Below are 25,591 nucleotides of genomic sequence, written 5' to 3'. Positions count from 1 at the left end.
TTTTTTTTTAAAAAATATTTTGAAGTGTATAGGTTAAAAACTTTGAAAGTTTTTTGAGGTTACTGTAGTTAAAATTTTTAAAGAATTTGTAGCAGACAAACATAGCAAAAAATCACTTGGGATTCTCGGTGACATGTTTTCTATGCCAAGACAATGCCACCTATAGTATTATGCCAAGTGTTCTTTTATTATTTGCACTTTAATTTTCTAATAATTCAACTTAGTTTGATTTAAAGCAAGTTTTCTCTGCCTCTAAAACTTTGAACCAAAATTAAACAACCGGTCTAATTCATATACCAATACTTTCAACGATGATTGCCTTCGATTGCGTAGGAACTCTTTTTGACGTTGATTGTTTTGAAAAAGCCAAAAAGAGAAAATTCTCCGAAACTAGTGATCTGAAAATTCCTAAATGGTAACTCGCACCGCTGCTGGAAATTCTTTCAGCTATATTGTTGGCTGTTTCCGATGAGGTCCACACTTCAACGACGACGTCGTCCTTTTGATTACTCCACCAGCTCCGCCATTCGACGCGGCGTCATCTCCACTGAAGTGGATCTTGGTTCATGGATATTCTCATTGAAGTGGATCCTAAGCATTTGGTTCATTTATTGAGTTCAAGGACAACTACGGGATCATGGCCACTTTGCAACATTTTCATCTGGATTTCGAGGCTCAATTCATCGTTGTGCTTGGACAATTAAGCTAACATGGCTGCTAACTTCCCTTGCTTCTCTTCCTTTAATCTGGTCACAGAATTTTTCCTTCATTTCTCAATTGCCTCCTTGGCTTAGAGCTATTATTTCCTTAGATAGTATTTGTTTTCGATCTGTTGTATTAAAATTATCTTCGCAAGGGAATAGAGTAGTATTTCTTATTTAAACTCATTCTTATTCTTATATTAGAGGTTTTGACTGTTTCTAATCTTCGCAAGGGAAATTGATAAAAATCTACTGTTTCTAATCTTTCTAGGACTGCCTTTACATACTTGCAATTGTCTTTAGATCAAAAGCAAAATGGAAAATTTTTATAAAAACAAAAGAAGGGCAAGAACACCAAAAACTGAACTCAAACACCACTAATTTTCGTTGTTCTTATTTCGTTTCCATGCATAATCATGATTTGCGTGGGATATAGCCGAGCCAATACTTTGGCTTGTATTCATAGCTTCTAGTCAGTTTGGGAAAAAAAAAAAAAAATCATAGCTTCTAGTCTGAATACAAAAGTGGCAACCCTATAATAGCGAGACTAATTTTTTTCCAAAGCATGCAACTTAGCAAAAATCCCAACAAGTGGAGCAGTATTGTAAGTGCAAGGTTCAGACTCTCTGAAATTTCCCCTGTGATCACTGAACTGATCATCCTTATCTGGTCCGCCAACAAGAGCTCCAACAAGAACATTAGGGTTCGGATCTTGTCGTCGAAACCAGTTCTGAAACCCTTCCTTGCATCCAATATATCCCTTGTTTTTGTCATAACCTTCAGTGGATGCACCTCTATGATGCACTCTTCTTGGGAAGGTGGAGCCATAGCCAACTAAGTAGCTCATGGAAATTGGATTTGAGCCCAGAATGTAATCAACCTGGAATTTCGAGGACGCGTAAATTTGATCTGCAGTCACTGGAATTCCATTGCAGTTTAGGTTTTGGTTTGTGGCCTTGAGATGATCAGAGTAGACCATTAGAAGAAATGCTGCAGTTGAAACATATTGCATGGGGTTCCATTTTCTTGTGTACAGAAGGCCACTTGGGGTACGAGGCACATTTGAGGCATTTTGGTTCTTGTTCAGGTTGGCACAAATGTAGTAGTCTGCTTTTGATCGGTATTTTTGGAGAATATGGTTCTGCTCTTCATTTTTGGCACCTGGCAACTGCATGAAAGAAAAGGAAAAGGAGTTGATCAATATTTAGTACTCATCATATTCTTCTAAGTATTGGCACTCATTCCTTTTATTTTATTTTTTTAAGTTTTTTTTTGAGGCAAAATATCTTTTCATTAATTGGGTTCCCAAATTAAGTTGCTTAGTTCTCCATTTATGTATTCACTTTCTCTTTTTTTTTTTTTTCTCTTTTTGGGACAAGGGGAAACAAATATGCTTTTATGGAAGATTTGAAAAATTGAATTTACAACTATGCTTTCTATGAAAACCCTATTCATTAGCAATTTTGTAAATACATTGTCCTTTCTAGAACACTTGCTATATATATCTTTTTATTTCCCTTTTTTGTAAGCTACACCCTAGAAAGTACTGCAATAAAGGAAAAATTAAAAGCAAAATATTATTAGTTACAGGAAAAGAAAATAAAGAGAACTAAGGCAATTCCACCTACACTTGCTATCCTGTCAATGGTTTTGATGAAGATTCAAGAAACAATATATCACACAAAGAAGGTTGGGAAACTTTCAAGGAAAGTACTTAGTATTTTGCTGTATTTGTGGAGAGTTAATTTGGTAACTTTTTGATATTAATTAATTGACTGGCCTTGAAATAACTGTAGAAATCCACATGAACTACAGCTAAAACATGCATAAAGCAAAATTTGTGCTGGCAAATTAAGCCTTAATTACCATTGCAGCAAGGATTTGAACACCAGCATACTTGATATCCCAGCTGAATTCTTTGATGGCCCAAGTTGTTCCACCAAAAGATTCAGCATTTTCTAAAGCATAATTCAGATAATCAACATTTTCAGTGGCTTTGTACAGCCACAAAGCTGCCCAAAGCAATTCATCTTTGTATCCACTAGCAGATGGATAATACTTCTTCACCACATCAACGCTATCATCATATTTCCCTCTAAACTTGTCACCAAACTCAAACAACTGCACCCAAAAATTAAAAAAAAAAAAAATGCACGAATTATTAGATAAGTGAAAATGAATGCAATTAAAATTACTAAAGAATTTACCATCTTTTTTTTTTTTTTTGGTTTAAGAAATTACCATCTTAAGAAGCAAATATTACCTTAAGAAGCATATTAACTTTTCAAGCAGGACCGTATTGTTCTGAATGATCATGATTTACATCGATGTGTTTGTTTTTATTCAATTTGGTAAATCTATTAAATCTTGGCAAATTAAAAAAAAATGAAAAAAGGGTTATTTAAACGCCTGGCAACATTCTGGAGGATCTGAATATTTCAAATTCTTTTAATTGGTAACAAGATAATCCAAAAAAGAAAAGTAATTTTTCCCATTTCAGTAACTGAATAAATATTTTCATTGATGCAAATTTCACATTTATATTGCCTTTATTACAACGTACACATTCTCAGTAACAAGTGATCGATTTCAGTAAGTTACCTGTTGTGCATGCTCCAAAAGAATGTGGGAATAATGTGGATTAACTTTCCTAAACACAATTGATGCTGCTGCCATGGCTGCTGCAGTTTCTCCGGCAGCCTCTGAACCCGGATTTTTCTCGTCGATTTTGTAAGCACGTCGGGAGGTTCTCATGTCCTCCGGCCGTTGCCAACACTGGTGATCATTTTTCCCATCGCCAACCTAAGCATCATTCAGAAATTTTAATTTCTGCACTTAAACAGAGGGTGGTAGTAGAGAGGTATTAACTGATTAAGCACTAGTTAATTCTTGGAACGAAACTTGTACAAATTTTTAATTTTCTCAGGCATACAAAACTGAATTTCTTCACATTTGAGCAATCAATTTCTGCTAAATGGCAAAGAAATATTGGAAATTATCATTAAACAGAAAGAGAAGGAGAAACAAAAAATTTACTTGAACCCATAAGACGTGAGGCTCTGAGTGTGCTTTGATTAAATAATCAGTTCCCCACTTGATTGCTTGAAGAGCATGGCCATGTTCGCCGCCAGCAGCAACGACATGTTCTTGGTATTGCAGGACACTCCAAGACAACATTGTTATGGTAAAAGCCATTGGAAGGCCAAACTTAACATTGTCACCAGCATCATAGTATCCTCCTACCAAGTCCACCTATTAAACCACAAAACTATGATATAGGCTATAGTCCAAAATCAAAAACAAAACAAAACAAAAAGTTTTTCATAATGGCATTTCAATCCAATTTTTGAGGGCCGGGTGAAAGAAAATTAGATATGCTCATACGTAATCAATTGTGACAAGCTACAAGAGAAAGAGAGAGAGAGAGTTTCACATATTTATCTTAACCATCATGCACTTCCTTGTGAGATTTATAAGTTTAAAAGACTTAAAAATCCCTCATCATTTGTTATGACAAAATTAGATGGTCAAAATTGAGGAATTTGTCGTGAGTAAATGATATGTTGTGTGAGAACCACGCCGTTATGAAAATTGAATGCCCCTAAAATTTGATCAATAGCACGTTAACCATTTGAATTTTCATGAAAACTAGCCGAGGCAATAGGGTGAAGCACCAGAAGGTAGAACACCCTCTGCAAATTCATGGCAAAAATCTAGTGTTCCAGGAAGTGATTAACGGGGGAAAAAAAGAAGGATGGGAGGAAGAACTGGTTATTTTTCTGATTAAACTGTAATGAAAACATTAATGTACTAACCCCTTCTTGAAAACCATCTGAAAGACCAGAATGGCGTCTCCAAGTAACTCTTTGGTTATATGGCAATTGACCAGAACGTTGTGCTTCATAGTAGAGGATGCTCTTGGAAAGAGCCTCACCATAGTTGAAACATTGAGAGAAAGGTAGGAATGCTAAGATGGGCACTAGGACAGCCCATTGTTGAACAAATATGGGGTGCCTAAGACCTGTGCCCATTCTTTTCTCCTCCTTTCGTTTTCTCCCTATGCCTCCATTGCTCTAGTTATACTAGTGAATTGAGCACACTATTCTAGTGCGTGAAAATTTGAGTCGGATATTCCAAACGTGTATTTTTGACATTTAAGAGTTATAGGCACAAGAAAATTGATTTGTTTACGTTAGACATTAATTTTTCATTTGTAAATGATAGCAATAACGCTAAGGCCAACTGAGTTTTCCACATACAACTGTCTTCTTCTGGATTTAGGCATGGATACATAAATGCTAAGAACATGGTCCTTTTTATGCGCTTTTGTATTAATCATCACAAATTAGTTAAGCACCTTCGGATTTCCTTCTTTTCCTAAAATTTTCCCTTCATTTCCTTATTCTTTTCTCTTTTGTTCTAGTTTGGAAATGATATTGCTGGTATTTATCTTATTTTCCTAATACTAATAGTTACTATTACAATACAGTTAGTCAAGCCTAACGAGTGCCCGTTGGTCACTCAGAGTTTTTTGCCAAAATAACACTCTTACTAAAAAATATTCCCAATGTGATTCACTTTCAAATTTTATTACCATAATGATATTATTGTTCCCATTTAGTTATCCTGATTGCCATGTAGGATAACAAGAAAGGAAAGTTCTAATCCAATTTATAGTTTCCAACATTAACTAAAATTTTAATTTTTTTATTATAGAGGCACAAGAAGATTGCATAACTTTTATAATTTCCTTATAATTATCTAAATAAATTTTACCATTATTGACCTTACTATTATTGGTCTCCGAATTTCTTTTAAAAATGTATCAAACCTATTGCATATATTTTTTCAAAAAATAATTTTAAAAATGCAAAAATTGCACCAAAAATTGCAACGAAAATTGTAAGCAATTACAAAAATTTCAAAGTTATCATATTTATTTATATTATCCTTCCTACTCTTTGAAAAGACGAGAATAATCTTCATCTACCTTAAGATTATCAACTTGCGAAACATATTTTTTAAATGCTGTTAATATAAAGATTGGCTTCTTAGATTATGTTTGACAAGGGAAAGATAACGAAAGAAAAAAATGTGGGAAGGTTTATAGAGAAAATTGGAGAAAATATTAGATGATAAAGAGAAATGGAGGACGTCTTTATCTCTATCCTGACACATATGCAGCCTCAGTGGCAAAAAAGGATCACAAATGTAATAAGTTTTAAAATTAAGCTACTTTGAGTATATAGTTTGGAAGAAGAGTTATTTTGGCAATAAACTCGGCCACTCATTCATTAAGATGTAGTTCATGTGTCAATATTTTAGAAATGTAGAGTTAAATAGGGAAAACTTATAAATGCAAAGTAAGGTATACTTATTAGTGTACGTATTCACATGGTATATTAGGTGTGCTTTAGATGTCTTAACAAATGCATATTAAGAACTTGTTAGAAAAACCAATTGTCGATTATAAAATATTCATTTAACATATAAACAAGTACGAAACGTGAAATATGTGCCGAAGCCTCCATCATCTGAAAATAGACTTTTTTCTTTACTGATTTTTAATCAAATTAAATGAAAAAAGTGTAGAGTAGGATTTAGCTGTCTTGATATCTTTATTTCCTATTGCACTAAAAAAAAAAATCCTAAAATCTCCATCGCACAAGATCTTTCTATTTGTGAAGTGGAATTTTGTTTCGAGCTAAACTTCAAAAAATCTCCACTACAAAATAAGTTTCTTGGCTGATTTCTAATTAAATTAAATTAAATTAAAAGTGTAAAGCAGGATTTAGCTGTCTAGATATCTTTATTCACCTATTGTACATAAAAAAAAATCACAAAATCTCCACCACACAAGATCTTTCTATTTATGAAGTGGAATTTTGTGTTGAGCTAAACTTCAAAAAAATCTTTACTGCAAAATATGTTTCGAATTTTGAAGTGAAGAGTTACAGTAAAACCTCTATAAATTAATAAGCATGAAATCATACAAATTCTATTATTTTAAAGAGGTATTAATTAATTAATATTTTATTAACTTATCAAGTGTATTTACAATTCAGAGAAACACTCATATAATCAACTAAAGTTTATTTTATTTTATAAAAAATATGAATTATTCTATTCATAAAAGAAGGCTAAAAGTCTAAGGAATATAAATCAATCCAAGTTCAGTGGTACAGAAGGCAGAAAAGATCACAATCCCCACCAGGAGAAATGAGAGAATGAAGAACACTCCTCGGTGGTGATGGATGGGTGAATGTCTTTATTGAATCAGAGAAAAGTACAATGAAGTAGTTTCGTAGAGAGTTCAAGAAGAATAAGAACAAAATGATAACCCCCCAGCTCTTCTCATCCCTGGCCCATTTATACTTGTGGCCTTCACAGAGCTTGTTACAATCTGATACCGCCAATTCTAACTAACTAACAAAGTCGGTTATAGATTTATGCCGCCAAATCTAACGAACTAACCAATCTGCTCCACATGTGATTGCCATGCAGTTTTCCATGCAGTTACTATATTACCCTTGCATGCTTATTTGCGCCGTATCAAACGCCCCTCCTTGAGAAAGCCCTTGTCCTCAAGGGCCGAAGGTAGGAAACCTCTGGTGCAGGTCATGCCAAAACTCCCACGTAGCGTCTTCCGGAAAGGAGTTGCTCCATTGTACCAAGACCTGCGTAGCCGCCTGATTTCCCCTCTTAACCATCCTTCTATCCAGAATTGCGACTGGTTCCAACAACAAGTGTCCCTGATCAGTGGTGGCGGTTGGCAAGTGTGGTGCGACCGACTGCTGTCCCACCTTCTTCTTAAGCAGCGATACATGAAACGTAGCGTGAATCTTGGCATGAGCAGGGAGCTGTAGCCTATACGCCACCTTCCCTATACGTTCCACAACAGGGAAAGGACCAAAATATCCGGGGGACAATTTCTGACAGCTGGACGATCGGAGGGAGTGTTGCCGATACGGTTGCTGCTTCACATACATGAAATCCCCCACCTGAAATTCCCTATCCGTCCTGCGCTTGTCAGCTAGGTGCTTCATTCAGTGTTGAGCATGCTTGAGATGATGTTTAAGGGTGTGTAACGCCCTTTCCCTAGCAGCCAAACTCCTATCAACTGCCTCCACCAAAGCTGATCCAAGTAAATAAGGAGTGTGCATAGGGGGTACCTGGCCATAGACAATTTGGAATGGGGTGGTCTTTATGGCTGAATGAAAGTTGGTGTTATACCAATATTCAGGCAATGGTAACCATGCATACCAAGCCTTGGGGTGGTCACTCGTCATGCAGCGTAGATAATTTTCTAAGCATCTATTCACCACTTCGATCTGCCCATCCGTCTGAGGGTGATAGGAGCTAGAAAACTATAATTGAACCTTTAGCAACTTGAACAACTCTTTCCAAAATTGGCTTAGAAAAATGGGATCCCTATCACTGACTATGGTTTTTGGCAAGCCATGTAACTTGAAGACGTGGTCCAAGAAGGACTGGGCAACATCCAAAAACACTCCTCACCAGGAGAAATGAGAGAATGAAGAACACTCCTCGGTGGTGATGGATGGGTGAATGTCTTTATTGAATCAAAGAAAAGTACAATGAAGTAGTTTCGTAGAGAGTTCAGGAAGAATGAGAACAAAATGATAACCCCCCAACTCCTCTCATCCCTGGCCCATTTATACTTGTGGCCTTCACAGAGCTTGTTACAATCTGATACCGCCAATTCTAACGAAGTCGGTTATAGACTGATGCCGCCAAATCTAACGAACTAACCAATCTGCTCTACATGTGATTGCCATGCAGTTTTCCATGTAGTTACTATATTACCCTTGCATGCTTATTTGCGCCGTATCATTCAGAGATCTCAAGTTTAGAAGAAAATGTTACTACCGTCACTGAAATCCCTACTAATAATGGAGTTGAGGATGATACAGTATTTTTGGAGCTTGTAACGCAGCGAAAGGAAGCACACAATGCATCAATAACTTTTCATAATTTCATATTGCAATATAAGAGTTCAAATCTAGAACTTTTAGATGCAATAAGAAAAATTAGGGATAAGATTCAAGTAGATTTAAATTTTAAGGAAAAAAATAACAATAAATTCATATTTTATGAAGATATGATATGTAATTTTAGTGGATTATTAATTTATAAAATGAACGGGACTAGAGGTTATGCAAGGTTTTTTAAAAATTATTATTTTATTATCTTATTGAAATTATTAATTTACGTCGTTAGCTCAAGTCGAGACCACAAAATTATTATTTAATAAAGATTATTAATTTATCCAATATTAATTTATAGAGGTTTTACTTATTTCGAACTGAATTGACTACTTTAACCCAAAAGTTAATAGAACAGTTGGCACAAACTACGACAAGTATAGAAACAATTATTTAACATTAGGTATTATTGGGTTGATTATTAGGTAATATTGGTTAGGTAATATTGCCAAAAGTCTTAGCCCAAATAAACAATTTATAAAAATAGGAATGATAGAGTGAAGTTGGGGCACAGCCAAAGAGGTTTTGATTCAATAGGTAAGGTTAAGATTCTAAAAATGAGTAGCCTTGGCCTCTTAGATTTAAATCCCCTTTTCTTTTCTACATTTCTTAAATTTCATCCCTCTTATATTAGAGAAATTATTTTGAATTGATTATTTATATAAAAAAAAATTAGAGCTTGATCCCTGCTTTGCTTCTTGAGCTCATTGCATTTAACAGAAGTAAAAAAAAAAATAAATATTACCTAACATTCTCTTTCTCATAGACATGCACACACATATACACATACTCTCTCTCACACACATAAACACACACACACATACACATACTAACATTTGTAAGGCAAGCATTCTTGATTTCTAATATAATCTACTTGTTTCACATAGACTTGCATTTTTTTTTCCTTCAACACACCTTTGCATACATAAATATACTTTCATTTAGACACATTTCTCACATACACACACATTTTCACATTTACACATATACTCTCTCTCTCTCTCTTTCACACACACACACGCACATGCTCTCTGTCGTCTCTCGTATGCATACACTCTCTCATATATATATTTTTACATATGTACATATACGCACACGTACACACATTCTCTTTCTCACAGACATGCACACACAGATACACATACTCTCTCTCACACACATAGACACGCACACATACACATACTAACATTTATGGGATCTTGATTTCTCACATACTTGCATTTTTTACACGTAGATTTGCATTTTTTCTCTTCAACACACCTTTGCATACATAAACACATATAAAAATTTGCTTTTCGTATTGAAATTTGAGTTTAATAATACTAACAAGTGACATTTAAAGTTAGATCCTCTTCGCTCGCATGCGCCCAAGTGAAAAAAAAGGGTAAAAAAAAAAGAAAAAGTAAGGACAAATGCATGCTCATCTAAAACGACAACGTTTTAGCGTCTCCACTGTCCAAAATGTAGCTACAAGCCTACAGTGATAAAGAAAGGCTAGGCAGCCACTGAAGAGAGTCTGTATTCCTGCTTTCATGGTTATGATAGATATAAGACGGAGAGAGACCAAAAACAAGATAGAAATTACACACAGAACACACACTTCTGGAAATTCCGATGTTAATTTATGAATGAATGAGAAAAAAAAAATGAAGACAGCAACTTTGAACCAAATAGAAGTGTTACCCCATTTTCGAAAATCCTTTTGCTATCCTTCTAAAACCCTTAAACCCCACTCTTTATTTCCCAAAAATCAAGTATTTTTCGCTCCAAAGTTGCAATTTTTAAAGCCCCAGATTAAATCCTTTTGCTTTAGCCCCAGAAAGCTCAGAATCAAGGCTTTCAATGCTTCTTCTTCTTCTTCTGCATCTCAGGGCTCCAGTTCAGATGAAAATGAATCAGCTGAGCAGCTTTTTGAGGTTTGTATATTAATTTTTAGTATCAAAAGTTTGTATGGCTTTCTTCTTGCGTTTTGAAATCATGGTGCTTTTCTTTTTTTTCTTTTTTTTTTTTTTTGAATTTTAGGTAGTAAAAGAATGAAAAGTCAGTGGCTTTTAAAGAATTATCTAGTTCCAATTGGGTAATACTAATAACATTGGGATTATCTTTTTTTTTACGTACTTGTTCTTGCTTGGAAAATTGGGGAAACGTGTTAATAACGTTTTGGTATTGATTTATTTGGTAATCAAAAAAATAATAAACTCCTTTTGTACTCAAATGTTGCGGAAGCAAGAAAATAAAAGTAAAATTTGATTTTGTAGATGCCTACTTAGTCTCCTTTTCTATAAGAGTTCAGTTGTTTATGATGTAAGTGAATTAATGGGATTTCAGAAATTGAAAGAATCGGAGAGAGAACGTGTAAATAAGCTGGAGGAGTTTGAGAGGAAGGCAAATGTTCAGTTGGAGAGGCAGCTGGTAATGGCTTCTGATTGGAGCAGGGCATTGCTGACAATGCAGGGAAAGGTGAAGGGAACTGAATGGGATCCTGTGAATTCTCATAGGATAGACTATAGTGAGTTCCAGAGGCTTCTGAATTCAAACAATGTACAGTTTATGGAGTACTCAAACTATGGACAGACGGTTTCAGGTACTACAGATTCTTCTTATTTGGTTATATACTGGGTTAGTGCTGAATAATTTTTTGTATAGTCATGTTAGTGTATACTGTTAGCTTGATCTTCGGTGGAATGGAATCATTTGCTCTTGATTTGGGGTTTGGCTAATAAAATTGGTTTTAACATCTTCATGAAGTACTCAAATTTATAGTGGAATTCTGAAAGTTAATTGCCGAAATAAGTTGTCTGCCTAAATGAGCAGAAAAGGGTGAAGTTTTAAACTTAATGTTTGATAAATTTGACTTCAGATACCTCTATTATAGGTGCTGGTGAGTGATGCTTGTCTGTTGAAAGTTCAGACATATGGTGATGAAAGGAAAACTCAATGTCGGTTTTACTGTCAAAAAGTGGAAGCGTCTACGTCATGTAACCGGTTTTAGTAACCTTTTCTACAAGTTCTTGACATTTTGATTTTTAAGCATAGGGTGTTTGTGCGAGTAAATGTACATTGTTTCATCATTTCTTAAGATCTGAGTGAATATACATTTGTGTATGTGTATGTGTTGGTGTGTGGATGTGTGGTTGTGTATGACATTAATGGAGCACAAACTAAGTAAATGAGGCCCAGCGTGCACAGATAAATGAATTCATTTTCAATACATGGATATGTTGAATTTTTATGTGCATAAAGCTTCTAATATTTCCTTATTCTGTCATGTTGGCATGTGTTTGTTCTCCCCGATGTGCATACATACATAGGTCACTATGGTTCTTCCCAGTTCACCTTTTAATCCATCTCGGATGTAAAAGAGGCAGGTTTTTGGTTGGATGTGACCTGTTGTGTCAATGAAATTGTGCTGCATGGAAAGTGAATACCTCAAAGAAGGAATATAGGTTCTCCATGCATGATTGTGATTTGTGAGAAATGGGCATAGATATGTTAATGAAACTACATTTAAAAGCATGTTAATGTCATGCAGATGTGCATATGACATTATCTGCATGTTTGAGTGTATGCATATATATGTAGAGAGAGTCAGGTGTTTATATTAGGAATCTCTTAAAAAGCATTTTTAGCAAAGGAATGCTAAATCAGGTTTTATTGTGAAACTCTGAAAACAATCTGTCTTATCAGCAGAAAGCTGTAAAAGAGCATTGTTTACATAGATATAGTACATCATTCCTTCTTTGAATAGATTCAGCCAAGTTTATATCCCGTTAAATTATTCAGAAGATAAATAATTCATGAATGTAGTCGTGCTCGGTTTGCAATTTACATGTATAACTTTAATCTAGTAAGAAACAACAGATTACAGTCTTGTTTATTTGATTATTCTGGGTGGACTGTTGTTTTTGTAGCAGTGCATTGCAAAATTCAATACATCTGCTTTTCATTCCAAAACTGTTTAAATAATCAATACATGTAACATTACTTTGGCTTGGTTTGATTACCTGTTTGAAGTAGAAAACATTTCTTCTGATACTGAACCAAGATGATATAGGCAAGCACAATTTGATAGAATCTACCAGGTAGAGCAAAGAAGGCAGACAGAAAAGAGTAGGTAGGATTTTGAAGAAAGACAAATCTATGCAACTGCTCAAAGTTGTTATGTTTGAATAGTTTATTTTTTGGGTGGTATATAGCTCACCTTCATAAGTGAAAATTAAATAAATACTCATATAATTATTTAGAATTGTGAATAGAAGCCATCAAGATCGGTTTCACCAATTGTTGCTGCTTAAAAGCTATCCCCACCAGAAAAAAAAGAATTAATGAAGAGCTTGAACTTACCGATATAGGCTATGTGGATAATGTTACAGATATTCATTGAAATCTAATAATACTGTTGTGAGGGCTGGAAATGAGACTGAGTTTCAAACATTGACATGGGAGAGGAATTCCATCCAATTTTGTATCTATTTCTTAATTTCTCATTGATGACTAGAAGTACTGGTGATATTAGAACCCACAGAATTCCTAGATTTTTGCTTGTCTTTATTATGCAATTGAGTGATATTGCTCGTTTTGTGGTATTCAAAAAGGTTGGATCTGCATCCAAATGTTGCAACATGTCTGATTTTTATACCTTTGGTTTCCACATGAACCAGTTGATTGGTTATGTCACCGATTACCTAGAATCGATTTTGGAAAATAATAGCAACCTATCTAATTTGGTATTGTGTAAGGTTGGATCTTCATCTTACAATTGCAACCTATCTAATTTTAAACTTTGTGGTTTTCATTTGAAATAGTCAATTGATGCTGGCTTTTCTTTCTTTATTTCATCAATCAACCAGATTCATCTTTAGAAATCTTAGGTTAAATTAAGTTCCTATGTTGCCTCCTTATTTTCTGAATCTCATTATATTTCTTTCTTTTGCCTTTTATATTTAGTGATTTTACCATACTACAAAGATGGCAAAAGGGAAGGTTCTGCAGGGAATATGAACAAAATTGTTTTCCGGCGCCATGTGGTCGATCGTATGCCTATTGATTGTTGGAATGATATTTGGCAGAAGTTACATCAACAACTTATAAATGTTGATGTGTACAATGTTAATACAGTTCCAGCAGAAGTTTATTCTACTGTTGCAACTGCAGTTGTGTGGTCTATGCGCCTTGCTTTTGCAATTGTTTTATATCTCTGGATTGATAACATGATGAGACCTATATATGCAAAACTTATACCATGTGATCTCGGAGAGCCCCCAAAGAAGAAAAGACAGCCACTGAAACAGCGTGCCCTTGGATCATTGGGCAAGAGTAGGTAGGTGGGTAGCTGTTATTTGTCAGTTGATAGAACTTATTATGTCCATGCAGTCTATTTTCATGTACTATGTAATGTATTCTTTGATTATCCAAAGTACACCTTGTCCATTCTTCACAAGAAGCTTGGATATGCAGTCTCTCTCTTTTTTTGTTATCATACAATCATCCATGTTAATTGTCATGACTTAATGCTTTGGGTAATATATATATATATATATATATATAATTTTTATGTGGATCTGTGTATTGAGTTCAAGTTGCTTGAGTATCTTGTTGCTGCAATTAATTTTACATATAGTGACAATCCATGCCATTTGGTTTAGAGTTTCTTAAGAAACAGTCCTTCCTTCGGAATAATTCTTAAATAGTGAAAATCATTTCTTCTATTCTATTATCAAGAGAAGTTTGTCTCACCTTTCCATTGCAGTTCTTACACATAATTTTTTTAGTTTCCTAGGGATGGGAAGTGTTTTCATGAAGTGTTTGATTCTCATACCTGATGTAGTTCTATATTGCTTGCTTCCTTTGTGCTAGTGTTCCCGATTCTATACAGCCCAAATGTCTGTGCCTGGGTCCTACTCTCAGTTTTCATTAGGGTTGCTTATTCATAATGAGCATGCAGCATCTGTAGCTAGGCAATCATTTTCCAGGACAAGTTTCCTTTGTTTTTATCCTACCCTCCTGCTAAACTATATCAAAAGAGGTAGGGAAACATATGAGCTGTTGTACTTGTTCTCAATGTTGGATATGATGTTATGATCTCATTGGATACTTGGTTCGGCAATGATGTAGTAGATCTAACCTTTTGACCTGGCTTTGTACTAGGGCTAAATTTATATCAGCAGAGGAAAAAACTGGTGTTACATTTGATGATTTTGCTGGGCAAGAATACATTAAGAGGGAGCTACAAGAGATTGTAAGCATTTTAAAGAATGAAGAAGAATTCCAAGATAAAGGCATCTATTGTCCAAAAGGTGTACTTCTCCATGGCCCCCCTGGAACTGGGAAAACTCTTCTTGCAAAAGCTATAGCTGGTGAAGCAGGTCTTCCATTTTTTGCAGCTAATGGGACTGACTTTGTGGAGGTAAACGATGTTCTATTTCTCTTTGTTTTTCTCTTGTGCTCTAAAATTTTCTTTCGCCAACAATAGGTAAAACAATTCAAGGAAGTTTGGACAAGAAATTGCAATTTGATATGTAAGCTGTAGTAATTTTGACAGGGTATTAATGTGGAAATGATATCGACAATATGAGGTGGATATTCTGTTGATATTACCCTTGAAAGTTCTATATCTATTAATTCTCATATCAACGGAATAAGCTATATAATCTGATATATGGTACAGATGGTAATTTAATGATTTCCTCCATTTTGGTTTCTTACATGCATTTTAAATGTGCGCCAAACTTTTGATGTGATAAATGTGCTTCTGAATATTGAGCGTTATATTGCTGATAATAAAACTTTTAAGGAGTCAGAATCTTGTGCTCTATGGTGATTTGTGACTAAATTCCACATTAAGGGTGGTATTTAAAGGCATAATATGAGGATGAGACATGGTTCTTCTTGTGTTATTTTTGCACGTCTAGAGTTGAATGTCCATGTTAATAGAGCTGTCCATGTTAATAGAGCAACCACTCAATTCTGTGTTTTAATCAAGTGAGGATTAGCTCAAGTAATTTCAACTTCTTATGCATGTAGCCATTATGAACAAGAGCTTGAGACACTAGGATACTTTTAAGTTAAGATCATGTGCTTTCCAGATGTTTGTAGGAGTGGCTGCATCTCGTGTGAAGGACCTTTTCGCTAGTGCCAGGTCATTTGCCCCATCAATCATCTTTATTGATGAAATCGATGCAATTGGCAGCAAACGTGGTGGCCCTGATATTGGTGGGGTAAGTTATTTTGGAGTTAACAAGGCATATATGCTTTTAGCATAAGCAACTCAGTTTCTGGAAATTTTCTGGAAATGTTAAATTTCCATTTTTCTTCTGCTTGTGGCTCTTATTGAATACTGCATTATTCATCTATTGGGTGTTGAACTTTATGAACTACTACTACTGTAAATTTGCTATTTTTGAGGTACTTATGTTGGAAGGTGATTATTGACTACTTAATCATATTCTGAAGCGCTTTTTCTGAGGTACCCTCTTATTGATGCAGTTAAATTGAGGACACGTGCTGTGTATGTTTTTGCCAAATAGTAGAAAATTTTCCCTATTCTCCAACAGCAAGATGCTCCCCTGGAGCAGAGAGTCACAGGAATTGAGCTATCATAGATAGGAACATTTAGCATAGAGATTTGTATCATCTTCCAGCATAAGCCATATTTCTGATTTTCCTTCCTTTTAAGTGTATGCATATCCAAGGGCATAAAAAGTTGATTTGTTGACAAGTCAAATGTAAATTATACTCAAACTTTTCGGGATCGGAGCTTTCTATGAATAGTAAAGAAAGAGAATAAATAAACTCTTGAACCTACTAGAATGCCCATTTATCGGGCTGCCCAAAACTTGTACAAAGTAAAGCATTTATGCTGCCCGAATTGTGTCTGCATCAAGTCAATAGGGTGGACCCCATACATTTATTTAAAGGTACCATCTCACTTCTTCTTGTGTGCTGCACACACAAAGCGCCAGTTGGTGCATACTGGTGATGCACTGCTTTAATGCATGCATAGTTTTTGATAAATTTTGTTGGACCCACATATAATTGTAGTACCTTTGATGATAAAAATGGAAGGAGGAGAAAATTTCACTGGCTTTTTTTGGTAGCATGACATAATTTTGGGACAGATCAAAAAGGAAAGTATGATACTTTCAGTGGGACGGAGGGAGTAGCTGCTATACCTGTTTTTTTAACTTAATAAAACTATTTACAGCATTAGCCTATGGTGGCCCTCTTATTGCTAGAGCTGTTGCAAACTATATCTGTCATCTATTACTAAGTAGTTCTTTTCTTTTAGTACAATCATTATGGCATTCACTCATTCTGCTACTCAACAAATCATAGTTATCCTTCTTGGCATTGGGACCTTATCTGGTGATTTTCCTATGAAACTAATAAATAATTTGAAATTGGAACTAGTTTCCAAAATTGTTGCCAGACTGAAAAGTTGATAGTGATGTTTTTACAAAATAAGTGAAGCAACATTTTCCATCATATCAATATGCGAACATCCAAAAATGCTCTTGGTGTCCCATATGCTTAGGGTTCACATTATAGGCTTCATACCTTACCACCCCTCACTGATCTCAGATGCAACCAAAAAGCACTGAAGGAAAACCTAATTCAGTCATGATCTCTGAAGAACTCTGGTGGCTCATAATTTATTTATTATTTTAATCCGTGCATATCTTTGCATTTACACATTACTCTGTTGACTGTTTCTTCTTTCCTTTTTTCCTTCCTTTTTAGTTGTCTGATGACTTTTGACCTTGTTTTCTATACTACATGATGAAAAAAGTTGGAATTCCGTGAAACATTAAGTAATAAGGAACTCAATGAAAACCTTGCGGATGAAAACTTTGAAAACCAAGTCCTTGAATTGGGGTAAACTTCTGTCATCTATTACAATGGTTTTAATTTAAATTTGATTTTACTTTGACTATCAGTTACCCTTAATTGAAATATGATTGAACTGGTGTGCTGTACTATTTTTTAGCTGCATTTTTAAGAGGTAACTTGTCATTCTTATGAAGTGAGTGATGCATTATACGGTTGAATTGAGTATTATTTTGTGGATTTACTTTCACTTATAAAAGTTTAACCATTGGAGTATTTATTTGAATGGGGAGTGAAAAATAAGTGCATCAACTAACAATCTGATTACCATCAAATTGTGGTAGAGGAACATGTTTGGATTTGGTTATATGATTGCTTTTATATTCTCAAAATTTTTTTCCTGAGTTTTCCAAGAGCTGATAAGAGAGGATGGAAGCTGATAAGAGTACATGAATGATGTGATCTCAAACATTATTTGCTATACCAGGGTGGTGCAGAGAGGGAACAAGGATTGCTTCAGATACTTACTGAAATGGATGGTTTTAAAGTGTCAACATCACAGGTTTGCCTATATCTGGTTTGGATGCCTGTGTTTTAAACAAATAATCAAAGTCTCTATGTAGTTTAAAGATTTAGAGATTACTTCTTTAAGATGTAGAAGTTTCAAGCTGATATCAAGAATAGATTCTTAGTATGTTAGTCAAATTTGGATGTCTCAGGTGCTAGTTATTGGTGCAACAAATAGACTAGATATCTTGGATCCTGCTCTCTTGAGGAAAGGCCGTTTTGACAAGATTATAAGAGTTGGTTTGCCATCAAAAGATGGTAGGTTGGCCATATTAAAGGTATGCTTCCGTAATGCTTTTTATTCTTCACGTTCTGAAGCTCCTGCTGAATATTTTCATAGACTGTTCAAAGAAGAGAATCAATCTTTGTTTTGTAATATTGTCATTAAATATGGTGTAGGTGCATGCGCGAAACAAGTATTTTCGTTCTGAAGAGGAGAAAGAAACTCTGTTGAAGGAAATAGCTGAGCTCACAGATGATTTTACTGGGGCGGAACTGCAAAATATACTGTATGCTTTGCCTATACTCTTTATTTCGGTCTTGTTTATAATAAGGTACTTGACTCTGATTCACTGGACAGGAATGAAGCTGGGATTTTGACTACTAGAAAGGACATGGACTATATAGGGCGTGATGAACTTCTGGAGGCATTGAAAAGAGTAAGTTTCAATGTTATAAGATGCTGAGAACTGTTTTATATACATCATAGATATATTGGCACAAAATTACATAATGTTGCCAATGTATTGCAGCAAAAGGGCACATTTGAAACTGGCCAAGAAGATAGCACAGAAGTCCCTGAGGAATTGAAACTAAGATTGGCGTATCGAGAAGCTGCTGTTGCTGTTCTTGCTTGCTCCTTCCCAGATCCTTATCGGCCTTTCACCGAGGTTTTTTTTATTATGTGTTTATAAGTTGTCATTCTTCTTGCAGAGCTGGGATGATAAACTTAAACTATTTGTTTGATATTTGTAGACAGATATAAATTCTATCCGTAGTCGACCGAATATGCAATATGTGGAAACCCCAGGCAGGGTTTTTAAAAGAAAGGGAGATTACGTGTACTCCATAGTGCGTGCATGTGCTCGTGAGTGACAAAGTTTCTTTCTTTAATGCCTATTTCTTCTTTTTGTGTAGTTATATCTATGTTTCTTATGCCACTAGTCAATGGATATTCAGATGATTGTGTAAATAAATCTAGTTGTGTAGTTTTGCTGCAATTGGGCTCTCCACTGATGTCTTTGTGATTTAAGCAGTAGTAAAGTCATCTATGTCTCTTAGGACCATAGCACATCCTATGCTTTTGGCTTGTGGTTGCGGTCCCTGTTAATTTACTTCTTCCGTCTAAGGTGTAGGAAGTCACATGGGTAAATTGTCTTGGCACTGTCTTGTTTTGTCTACAGGACTATAATAGGATTTAGTCTCTCTGTGTCTCACTGCAATTCTTTTTAGTGGTGCTTCTGTATGGATATAATTCTTTTGTAGAACCAATCATGTTAAAGTTGTATGATAGCAAACCACAACATTCCATCCTCCCCTCCTCAAAAAAAAAAAAAAGAAAAAGAAATAAAATAGATTGAGCAGGTTTTATCTTGATGATTACTTTTTGCGATGGGTATCTGTGCCCTTCTTTACATCCCTTTGTTTTAGTTTACTTGTTTTTTACTCAATATGTCTGTTAGCCCTCCTTGAGGGGTTCTATATTTAAGTTGCTTGTGACATACCACTGGACTATAGGACTAGAGTATTTGATGAGCATAAAGGTAAAACTCTATATAATAGAAAGTGGTAAAGCTTTAATGGACTTTCTAGCTGATTCTGATGTTGATACAGTGTTCATGATCTCCATAAGGTTTCTTTAGTCCTCAAAATTGGTGAAGGCAGACAGAAAAATAGCATGTGATTTGCTAATGGCATACTTTTGCAGCTAGAGTTATTGAGGAAGAGATGTTTGGAGTAGACAATCTTTGTTGGATTTCTGCCAAGTCAACTGTAGAAGCTTCGAGGCTTTCAGAATTTCTGATTCTGCAGACTGGAATGACTGCTTTTGGGAAGGCTTACTACAGATACCAGAATGATCTTGTGCCTAATGTAAAGCATATGAATAGTGTCTCATTAAATTTTGATTATCAATTATTCCACTCATGTTATTATTTGCATTAGATATAGATACTTTGTGGTATTAAGTATGCCAAGCTTCATTTCCAGCTTGCTGCCAAACTTGAAGCACTTAGAGAAGAGTACATGCGCTTTGCCGTAGAGTCATGCTCATCTGTGCTAAGAGAAAACCATTTTGCTGTTGAAAGTATAACAGGTTTGTATTAATCTTTCATGTCAAGTCTTCTTTCTCAGATTACACTTCTTTAGATGTGAAGATTGTAACTGCTACCAACGGTTGTAGCTGCTCACTGCTCTTCCACTTCAACCTTCTGTCTTGAGCAGATATTTTACTTGAGAAGGGAGAGATAAAAGCTGATGAAATATGGAGAATATACAAAAGCTCTCCACGCATACCTCAGGTAATTTGTCAAATTTGAATGTTTACAGCTTCCTTCTTTTATCGTCTTCTATTACTCTTAAAGATTTTGTCTGAGAATTGGTTTTGCATGATCCTTTTTCTGGGTATTAGGTAATATATTAGCACTGTTTGTGGCAATAGATTTAGAAAACATTGATGAAGTGAGAAACTGAATGCTGTTGGTGTCATTTATAAGCCAACTAGTACTCATTCGACCACAATCTTTTAGGTTTCAAAGTGATAAGGTAGTCCTCACTGATCTGACTTTTGGTGTGGAGTTGGTAATATTACAATAATTGGGTTGAGTTGGCCCAACCATTACCACAGCTAGTCACTGAGCTGCTGGCTATTTTGCTCTTGTTTCACATCTTACATGTAGTTGGATCTTGGAAAATTCTTTCCAGTTATTTGCAGATGCAATGCATATCTGATTGTCAAATTGGCCTTTTTCTTTAGATCATGAATGCAGGGCTTTTTTATAGACGTGTTTGGCTAGCAGGCAATTTTAAATTAATGCAAAAATGATGATGGTTTCAATCCCAAATATGTCCAAGGGGGGTGTTATCTGAAATCCTCTTAGTTTGAAAACACGAATTTTTCTGGTTGCAGACAGAAGAAACATTTAAATTTATAGGAACCTTTATTTGTAATCTAACAGCATGTCGAATTTACTAAGTGCACAGGCATAGTGAATAGGATGACTGTCACTGTGAATATCCTCACTTATCACCATATGCAGTAAATATCCAAGCCAAGAACATTGGTAAGGATATCATGATTGCTGAAGTACATAATACGGTGTACTGTCTTCCATCTTTTTAGTCAACAATCATTATGAAATGATTTAAATGTTGGGCACCAAAATCATGGAACTAAAGGGTACTGGCAGTTGAGTGTTTGATTATATCATTATAGGTGCAAGTGAAGTTCCTTCAGCTATGTATTGGGCACTATGTGTGACAAATAAGTCATTGATGATGATGTATAATTTGGTAGATTTATTTAAAATGGGTTTAGATGCTTTTTATTATATACTATCTTCAAAAAATCTACTTCCAGCGATGGATATTAGGGAGGTAAGAGTTGGAAAGTCATTTTTATATTACATCCATAATCAAACTGTAGCATAAATGTACTAGGTCAAGCTTGAAGTGTTATTCTATGAGATTAGTAATAGTATTCATGCTGTTCATGCTTTCTGTACCAGTTTCATGATCAGTGATTTTAAACTTGGAGATGCTGTGTGATGTTTAACAGGAAACTACTGATGATCTAATCCTAGAATATTTAGCATTACCCCTTTAGCCTCTTTTGTCAAAGGTCTATTCGGGCTATGCATATTCTGACATTATTGGAATTGTGCACTTTAACAAAAAACATGTGGAAGCTGACTAGGAGGTGAAAGGAAGGAGAGAAATCGTCATGTAGGCGAAATGCATGTGATTTACCTCTCATTTTTTAGTATACAAAAGGGTAGGGGAAGCGAGAGCAGAAAGAGTTACTAAAGGAAAACTTTCAATGAATATTATGACCTGCATCCTGTTGTCTTAGATTTGTTTTTGAAGTCAAATGAGGGTCAATTGACCAATTCAGTGCTGTTCTTCTTGCAACGTCTCCCATTTGGGAGGGAAAGAGAAGGTGGTCTGTAAGCTTTTGCAGTCCATTGGCCCCCTTCCACCAGAGGTAAACATGTAGTAGTTTCATTACCACGTATTACACTTCTTCTCTTCCACCACCTAATTACTGCAAAAATGGTTCACAGCAGATGTTACTCTATTTTTTTAAATCTATACCTTTATGTTTAAATGGGAATTGGAATCACTTTTTTGCTTTACTACCTCGGGGTAAGTTGGAAAAACAATAATGATATTAAGAGTTCTTTCTGTGCATATCTGCCATCTTAAAATGGTGCCTGAGGCGTAATGTCAGAGAGAATCTAAAGATTGATGATATAGTTGATATTATGGGTTTTACTCCACTTATTTCACAAGGACATGTTAGCCTGCTTTGTGGACAAAGTTGCTTTGGGATGCAGTCTAGAGCTTACTATTAAGATTTTTGTTTGGTTTATGTTTCATTGAAGGGTTATATGGTTCAAACCAAGCTATCCATATCATTTTGCTACTAGTGATGTTGTCATAAGCTTATATGGTTCCTGTGTTATTCTTACTAATTGAGTTTCTAAATCTTGAGGTCCAGCCAACTGTTAGACCAGTAGATGAGCATGGAGCCCTTATCTACGCAGGACGATGGGGCATCCACGGTGTTTCTCTTCCGGGGAGAGTCACTTTTGCTCCTGGAAATGTCGGATTTTCAACTTTTGGTGCTCCCAGGCCAATGGAGGTTGGTATGGTTACCCTATGTTACCATATAATTAGCCTTTATGGTTAGTGATAGTGTTACTTTATGCTTTTGAAACAGACACAAATCATCAGTGATGAGACGTGGAAATTGATTGATGGAATTTGGGATAGAAGGGTCAATGAAATAAGGGCAGAAGCGTCTATGGAAACCAAAGAAGAAGAAGATAAACAAGAGCCCCAACTTTTAATGGCCAGCCATTTCCTGTAATTTGTGAATCCTTTGGTAAGTTTCTGGACATTTGTATCTGCTAGCTCTGTGGTGCCTGTTTCCCATCTGGATATTTGTGGTCAATTGTTCTGGATGTTTTAAATTTCAATTAGGACCATGTGGCTGAAAACACAGTTCATGTCTTTTGAAGATGTAATGCCAAAACACAATGTCAACTTTATCTTAACATGTTTCTTATCACTGTTATGTTTTTCTGAAGCCATATGTATGCTGTCAATGTTTCATAACAAACCTCTCTTCTATTGATAACTATTACCTTTTCATTTGATTGGAGGTCTTTTTCCTTGTCTTAAGTTTCAATGGAAATTTACATATTCACTGGCCTAATCAGGAGCTTGATACTTGAGAACCATTCTTATATCAACGTCTATTTTTAATGGATTTTGCTAGAAAAGTGGGAAAAAAATTTCTTGGTTATCTGTTTGTTTTTGCACATAGACTTTTAAATTTATAGTCCTTTAGTATCTGTTTCAACTTATGACTGGTTCTTAGAGTTATATTATAATCCTTTAAAGATTAATGATCTTCACTTTCGATATACCAAATAGCTTTCCGTATGTTTTCCTTAATTCTCCTTCAAGGTAAAATACTATGGTCTCCTTTGAAGATAGCCAAGAAGTCAGTAGCCGACGAGGGGTTTTAGATGCCAACAAGAGTTGAGTCCACGTGCATGCAACCATTTCTATCTAGTCCTGATACTCATAGATTTGATCTAGTTTCGTTATCAGTCTCTCTTTTTTTCTTCTCTGATCCTTAAACTTTTCTCTCTTTCTGATCCTTAAACTTTTCTCTCTTTCTGTAATTGTGGCTGTGTTGTCTAATATAATCTTTAATCTAGTTGTCAGTTATTCTTTTATTCTTATTTTTTATTTCTTGTTTCAATTTTAATTCCTTCTGAAGGGAAATGTCAATTTGGCAACTGCACCTGAACCTCAAGGTAATTTTTCCGGAACTTTAATATGTAATTTCATTTTACCATATCTATTTGGAGACTTTAATATGCAGGGTATTATCAATCAAGACTGTTAATCAGAACAAAACTTGTGTGACAATACCAGGCAGACTTGGTAGTTGTGACTTTGAGAGCTGAATCGTGCAATATCTGGCAGTCATGGGATTCGATCAGGACTTTGAGAGCTACAGGTGTGCACCTGTTTCACCAAAGAGTTCAGCTTTTGGAAGGAACTGAGCCATGGTGTAGAGATAACCAAGGGAAATAGCACTTGCACTGCTGCTCATAGCTTGTAGAAAGGCCAGACTTGACAGATTCAAATTTTTGGACGGCATTCATTAAAAGTTTTTGCTGACCTATATATGTAGAAAGTGGGGGAAAAATACGTCTCTAGAGGTGGCTTGATCTTTATGTTAGAAATACATCAAAATTCAAGCTTGTAGCTTGTTAACTAAAATATAGAAGGACGGCTGTTTGAAAGCCACAATGGGCAGGACTAGCATTGAATTTTCTCTTACCTGACATGAACACAATGCCAATATCATGAATCAAACTTGAGTTAAGGTTGTTATCTTGCTTTGCCAAATATTGACTTATTATTGTCACTGCCATTTCATTTTGAGCATGTACATCGAGTTCCATAGTAGTCTTAATGGCTGATAATGAACCAGCTATACAGGTGCAAGAAAAAAGCAGCAGCAGCAGCAGCAACTACACAGGGACTGACTGTTTGAATTTGTAATTGGTTACGGATGGAGACAATAGGGCCTCTAATAGTGCTTTAATGTATTTTCCTGTTAAACAATGTTTGCAAAAGAGTCAACTTGAAATTTTTTGTGTTGGGTTTTCTGCTTTGAATGTTCATTACATGTTATTGTGAAATTTACGTAAGCCCTTCTTTTGTTTTTACATATTATTGTGTTAAGATGCAATAGTTATCTACCCCAGCTTCGAATGGGGGACTTTCTGTGTGCGATTGCATGACATTGTGGACTGAGGTATTAGTTTCAGTACATACTACAATTTGCTTTTCGGCTGTTTCAGTGTTTCCGAGTTGATTTACTAGCATCGACTTCCATATAGTGATATGTATGTAAAAGCAAAGTTTGCAGAGCTGACCAGGTCAGACACGCATTGAGCTGCACTCTGGGGAGGCAAGGGGTTGGTGGGGGGGGGGGGGGGGGGTGGAGGATTCCTATTACACATTTTTATGTTGCGCTACGTTATACAATTTCAAAACTTGAATTCTTATCCATTATTGCACGGGACGTGTCACTGAAACGGATAGTGTAATAAGAGTGTAATAGAAAATCATTAGTTGAGAAACGCAGTAAGTGATGAATTCATATTGAAAAGAAATAAGGATGGGAACGGGGCGGGGTTGGGGTGGGCGACCCTTCCCCCGTTCCCCGCCCCGCTGCCTACAAAC

At 35.5% G+C, this 25,591-nt stretch overlaps 2 protein-coding genes across 5 annotated transcripts; one reads left to right on the top strand and one right to left on the bottom strand.

Moving 5' to 3' along the window:
* Positions 1–1,238: 1,238 nt before the first annotated feature.
* Positions 1,239–7,201, bottom strand: LOC113700167 (endoglucanase 11-like). Its single transcript, XM_072058158.1, has 6 exons — positions 7,180–7,201; positions 4,517–4,656; positions 3,738–3,953; positions 3,303–3,503; positions 2,568–2,822; positions 1,239–1,869 (listed from the first exon to the last, which is right to left on the bottom strand). The coding sequence occupies exons 1-6, from the start codon at positions 7,199–7,201 to the stop codon at positions 1,249–1,251; spliced, it is 1,455 nt and encodes a 484-aa protein (XP_071914259.1). The 3' UTR covers positions 1,239–1,248.
* A 2,988-nt stretch (positions 7,202–10,189) lies between these two features.
* On the top strand, positions 10,190–24,733 carry LOC113699171 (probable inactive ATP-dependent zinc metalloprotease FTSHI 4, chloroplastic). Of its 4 annotated transcripts, none has more exons than XM_072058155.1 (18): positions 10,190–10,623; positions 11,036–11,291; positions 13,655–14,027; positions 14,855–15,113; positions 15,793–15,924; positions 18,021–18,095; positions 18,253–18,378; positions 18,500–18,609; positions 18,681–18,759; positions 18,853–18,990; positions 19,076–19,187; positions 20,028–20,191; positions 20,309–20,414; positions 20,543–22,301; positions 22,818–22,961; positions 23,040–23,204; positions 24,111–24,147; positions 24,269–24,733. In XM_072058155.1, exons 1-14 carry the CDS (start codon positions 10,336–10,338, stop codon positions 20,635–20,637), a joined length of 2,313 nt encoding a protein of 770 aa, XP_071914256.1. In that variant the 5' UTR covers positions 10,190–10,335; the 3' UTR covers positions 20,638–22,301; positions 22,818–22,961; positions 23,040–23,204; positions 24,111–24,147; positions 24,269–24,733. The 4 variants fall into 4 exon arrangements, with proteins under 4 accessions (XP_071914256.1, XP_027075117.1, XP_071914258.1 ...); XM_027219316.2 differs by having other exon boundaries at positions 10,191–10,623; positions 20,543–20,619; XM_072058157.1 differs by lacking the exon at positions 10,190–10,623 and adding an exon at positions 11,583–11,692 and having other exon boundaries at positions 11,152–11,291; positions 20,543–20,619.
* The last annotated feature ends 858 nt before the right edge of the window (positions 24,734–25,591 follow it).

Source organism: Coffea arabica, chromosome 7c (genome assembly GCF_036785885.1).
Source record: "Coffea arabica cultivar ET-39 chromosome 7c, Coffea Arabica ET-39 HiFi, whole genome shotgun sequence".
In the NCBI taxonomy this organism is placed as follows: Eukaryota; Viridiplantae; Streptophyta; class Magnoliopsida; order Gentianales; family Rubiaceae; genus Coffea; species Coffea arabica.
This window is presented reverse-complemented; position numbering and strand designations above follow the sequence as displayed.

Excerpts from the sequence above, each read along its gene's own strand:
- LOC113700167 (XM_072058158.1), bottom strand. The coding sequence starts at position 7,201 with ATGGCAATCACATGTGGAGCAG. Across the intron at positions 4,657-7,179 it reads GGCAATCACATGTGGAGCAG|TCTCTCAATGTTTCAACTAT; the intron begins ATTGGTTAGTTC and ends CATTCCTACCTT. Across the intron at positions 2,823-3,302 it reads TTTTGGAGCATGCACAACAG|TTGTTTGAGTTTGGTGACAA; the intron begins GTAACTTACTGA and ends TTTTGGGTGCAG.
- LOC113699171 (XM_027219316.2), top strand. The coding sequence starts at position 10,336 with ATGAATGAGAAAAAAAAAATGAAGACAGCAACTTTGAACCAAATAGAA. Across the intron at positions 18,610-18,680 it reads GCGGAACTGCAAAATATACT|GAATGAAGCTGGGATTTTGA; the intron begins GTATGCTTTGCC and ends TTCACTGGACAG. Across the intron at positions 20,415-20,542 it reads TGCTGTTGAAAGTATAACAG|ATATTTTACTTGAGAAGGGA; the intron begins GTTTGTATTAAT and ends TGTCTTGAGCAG.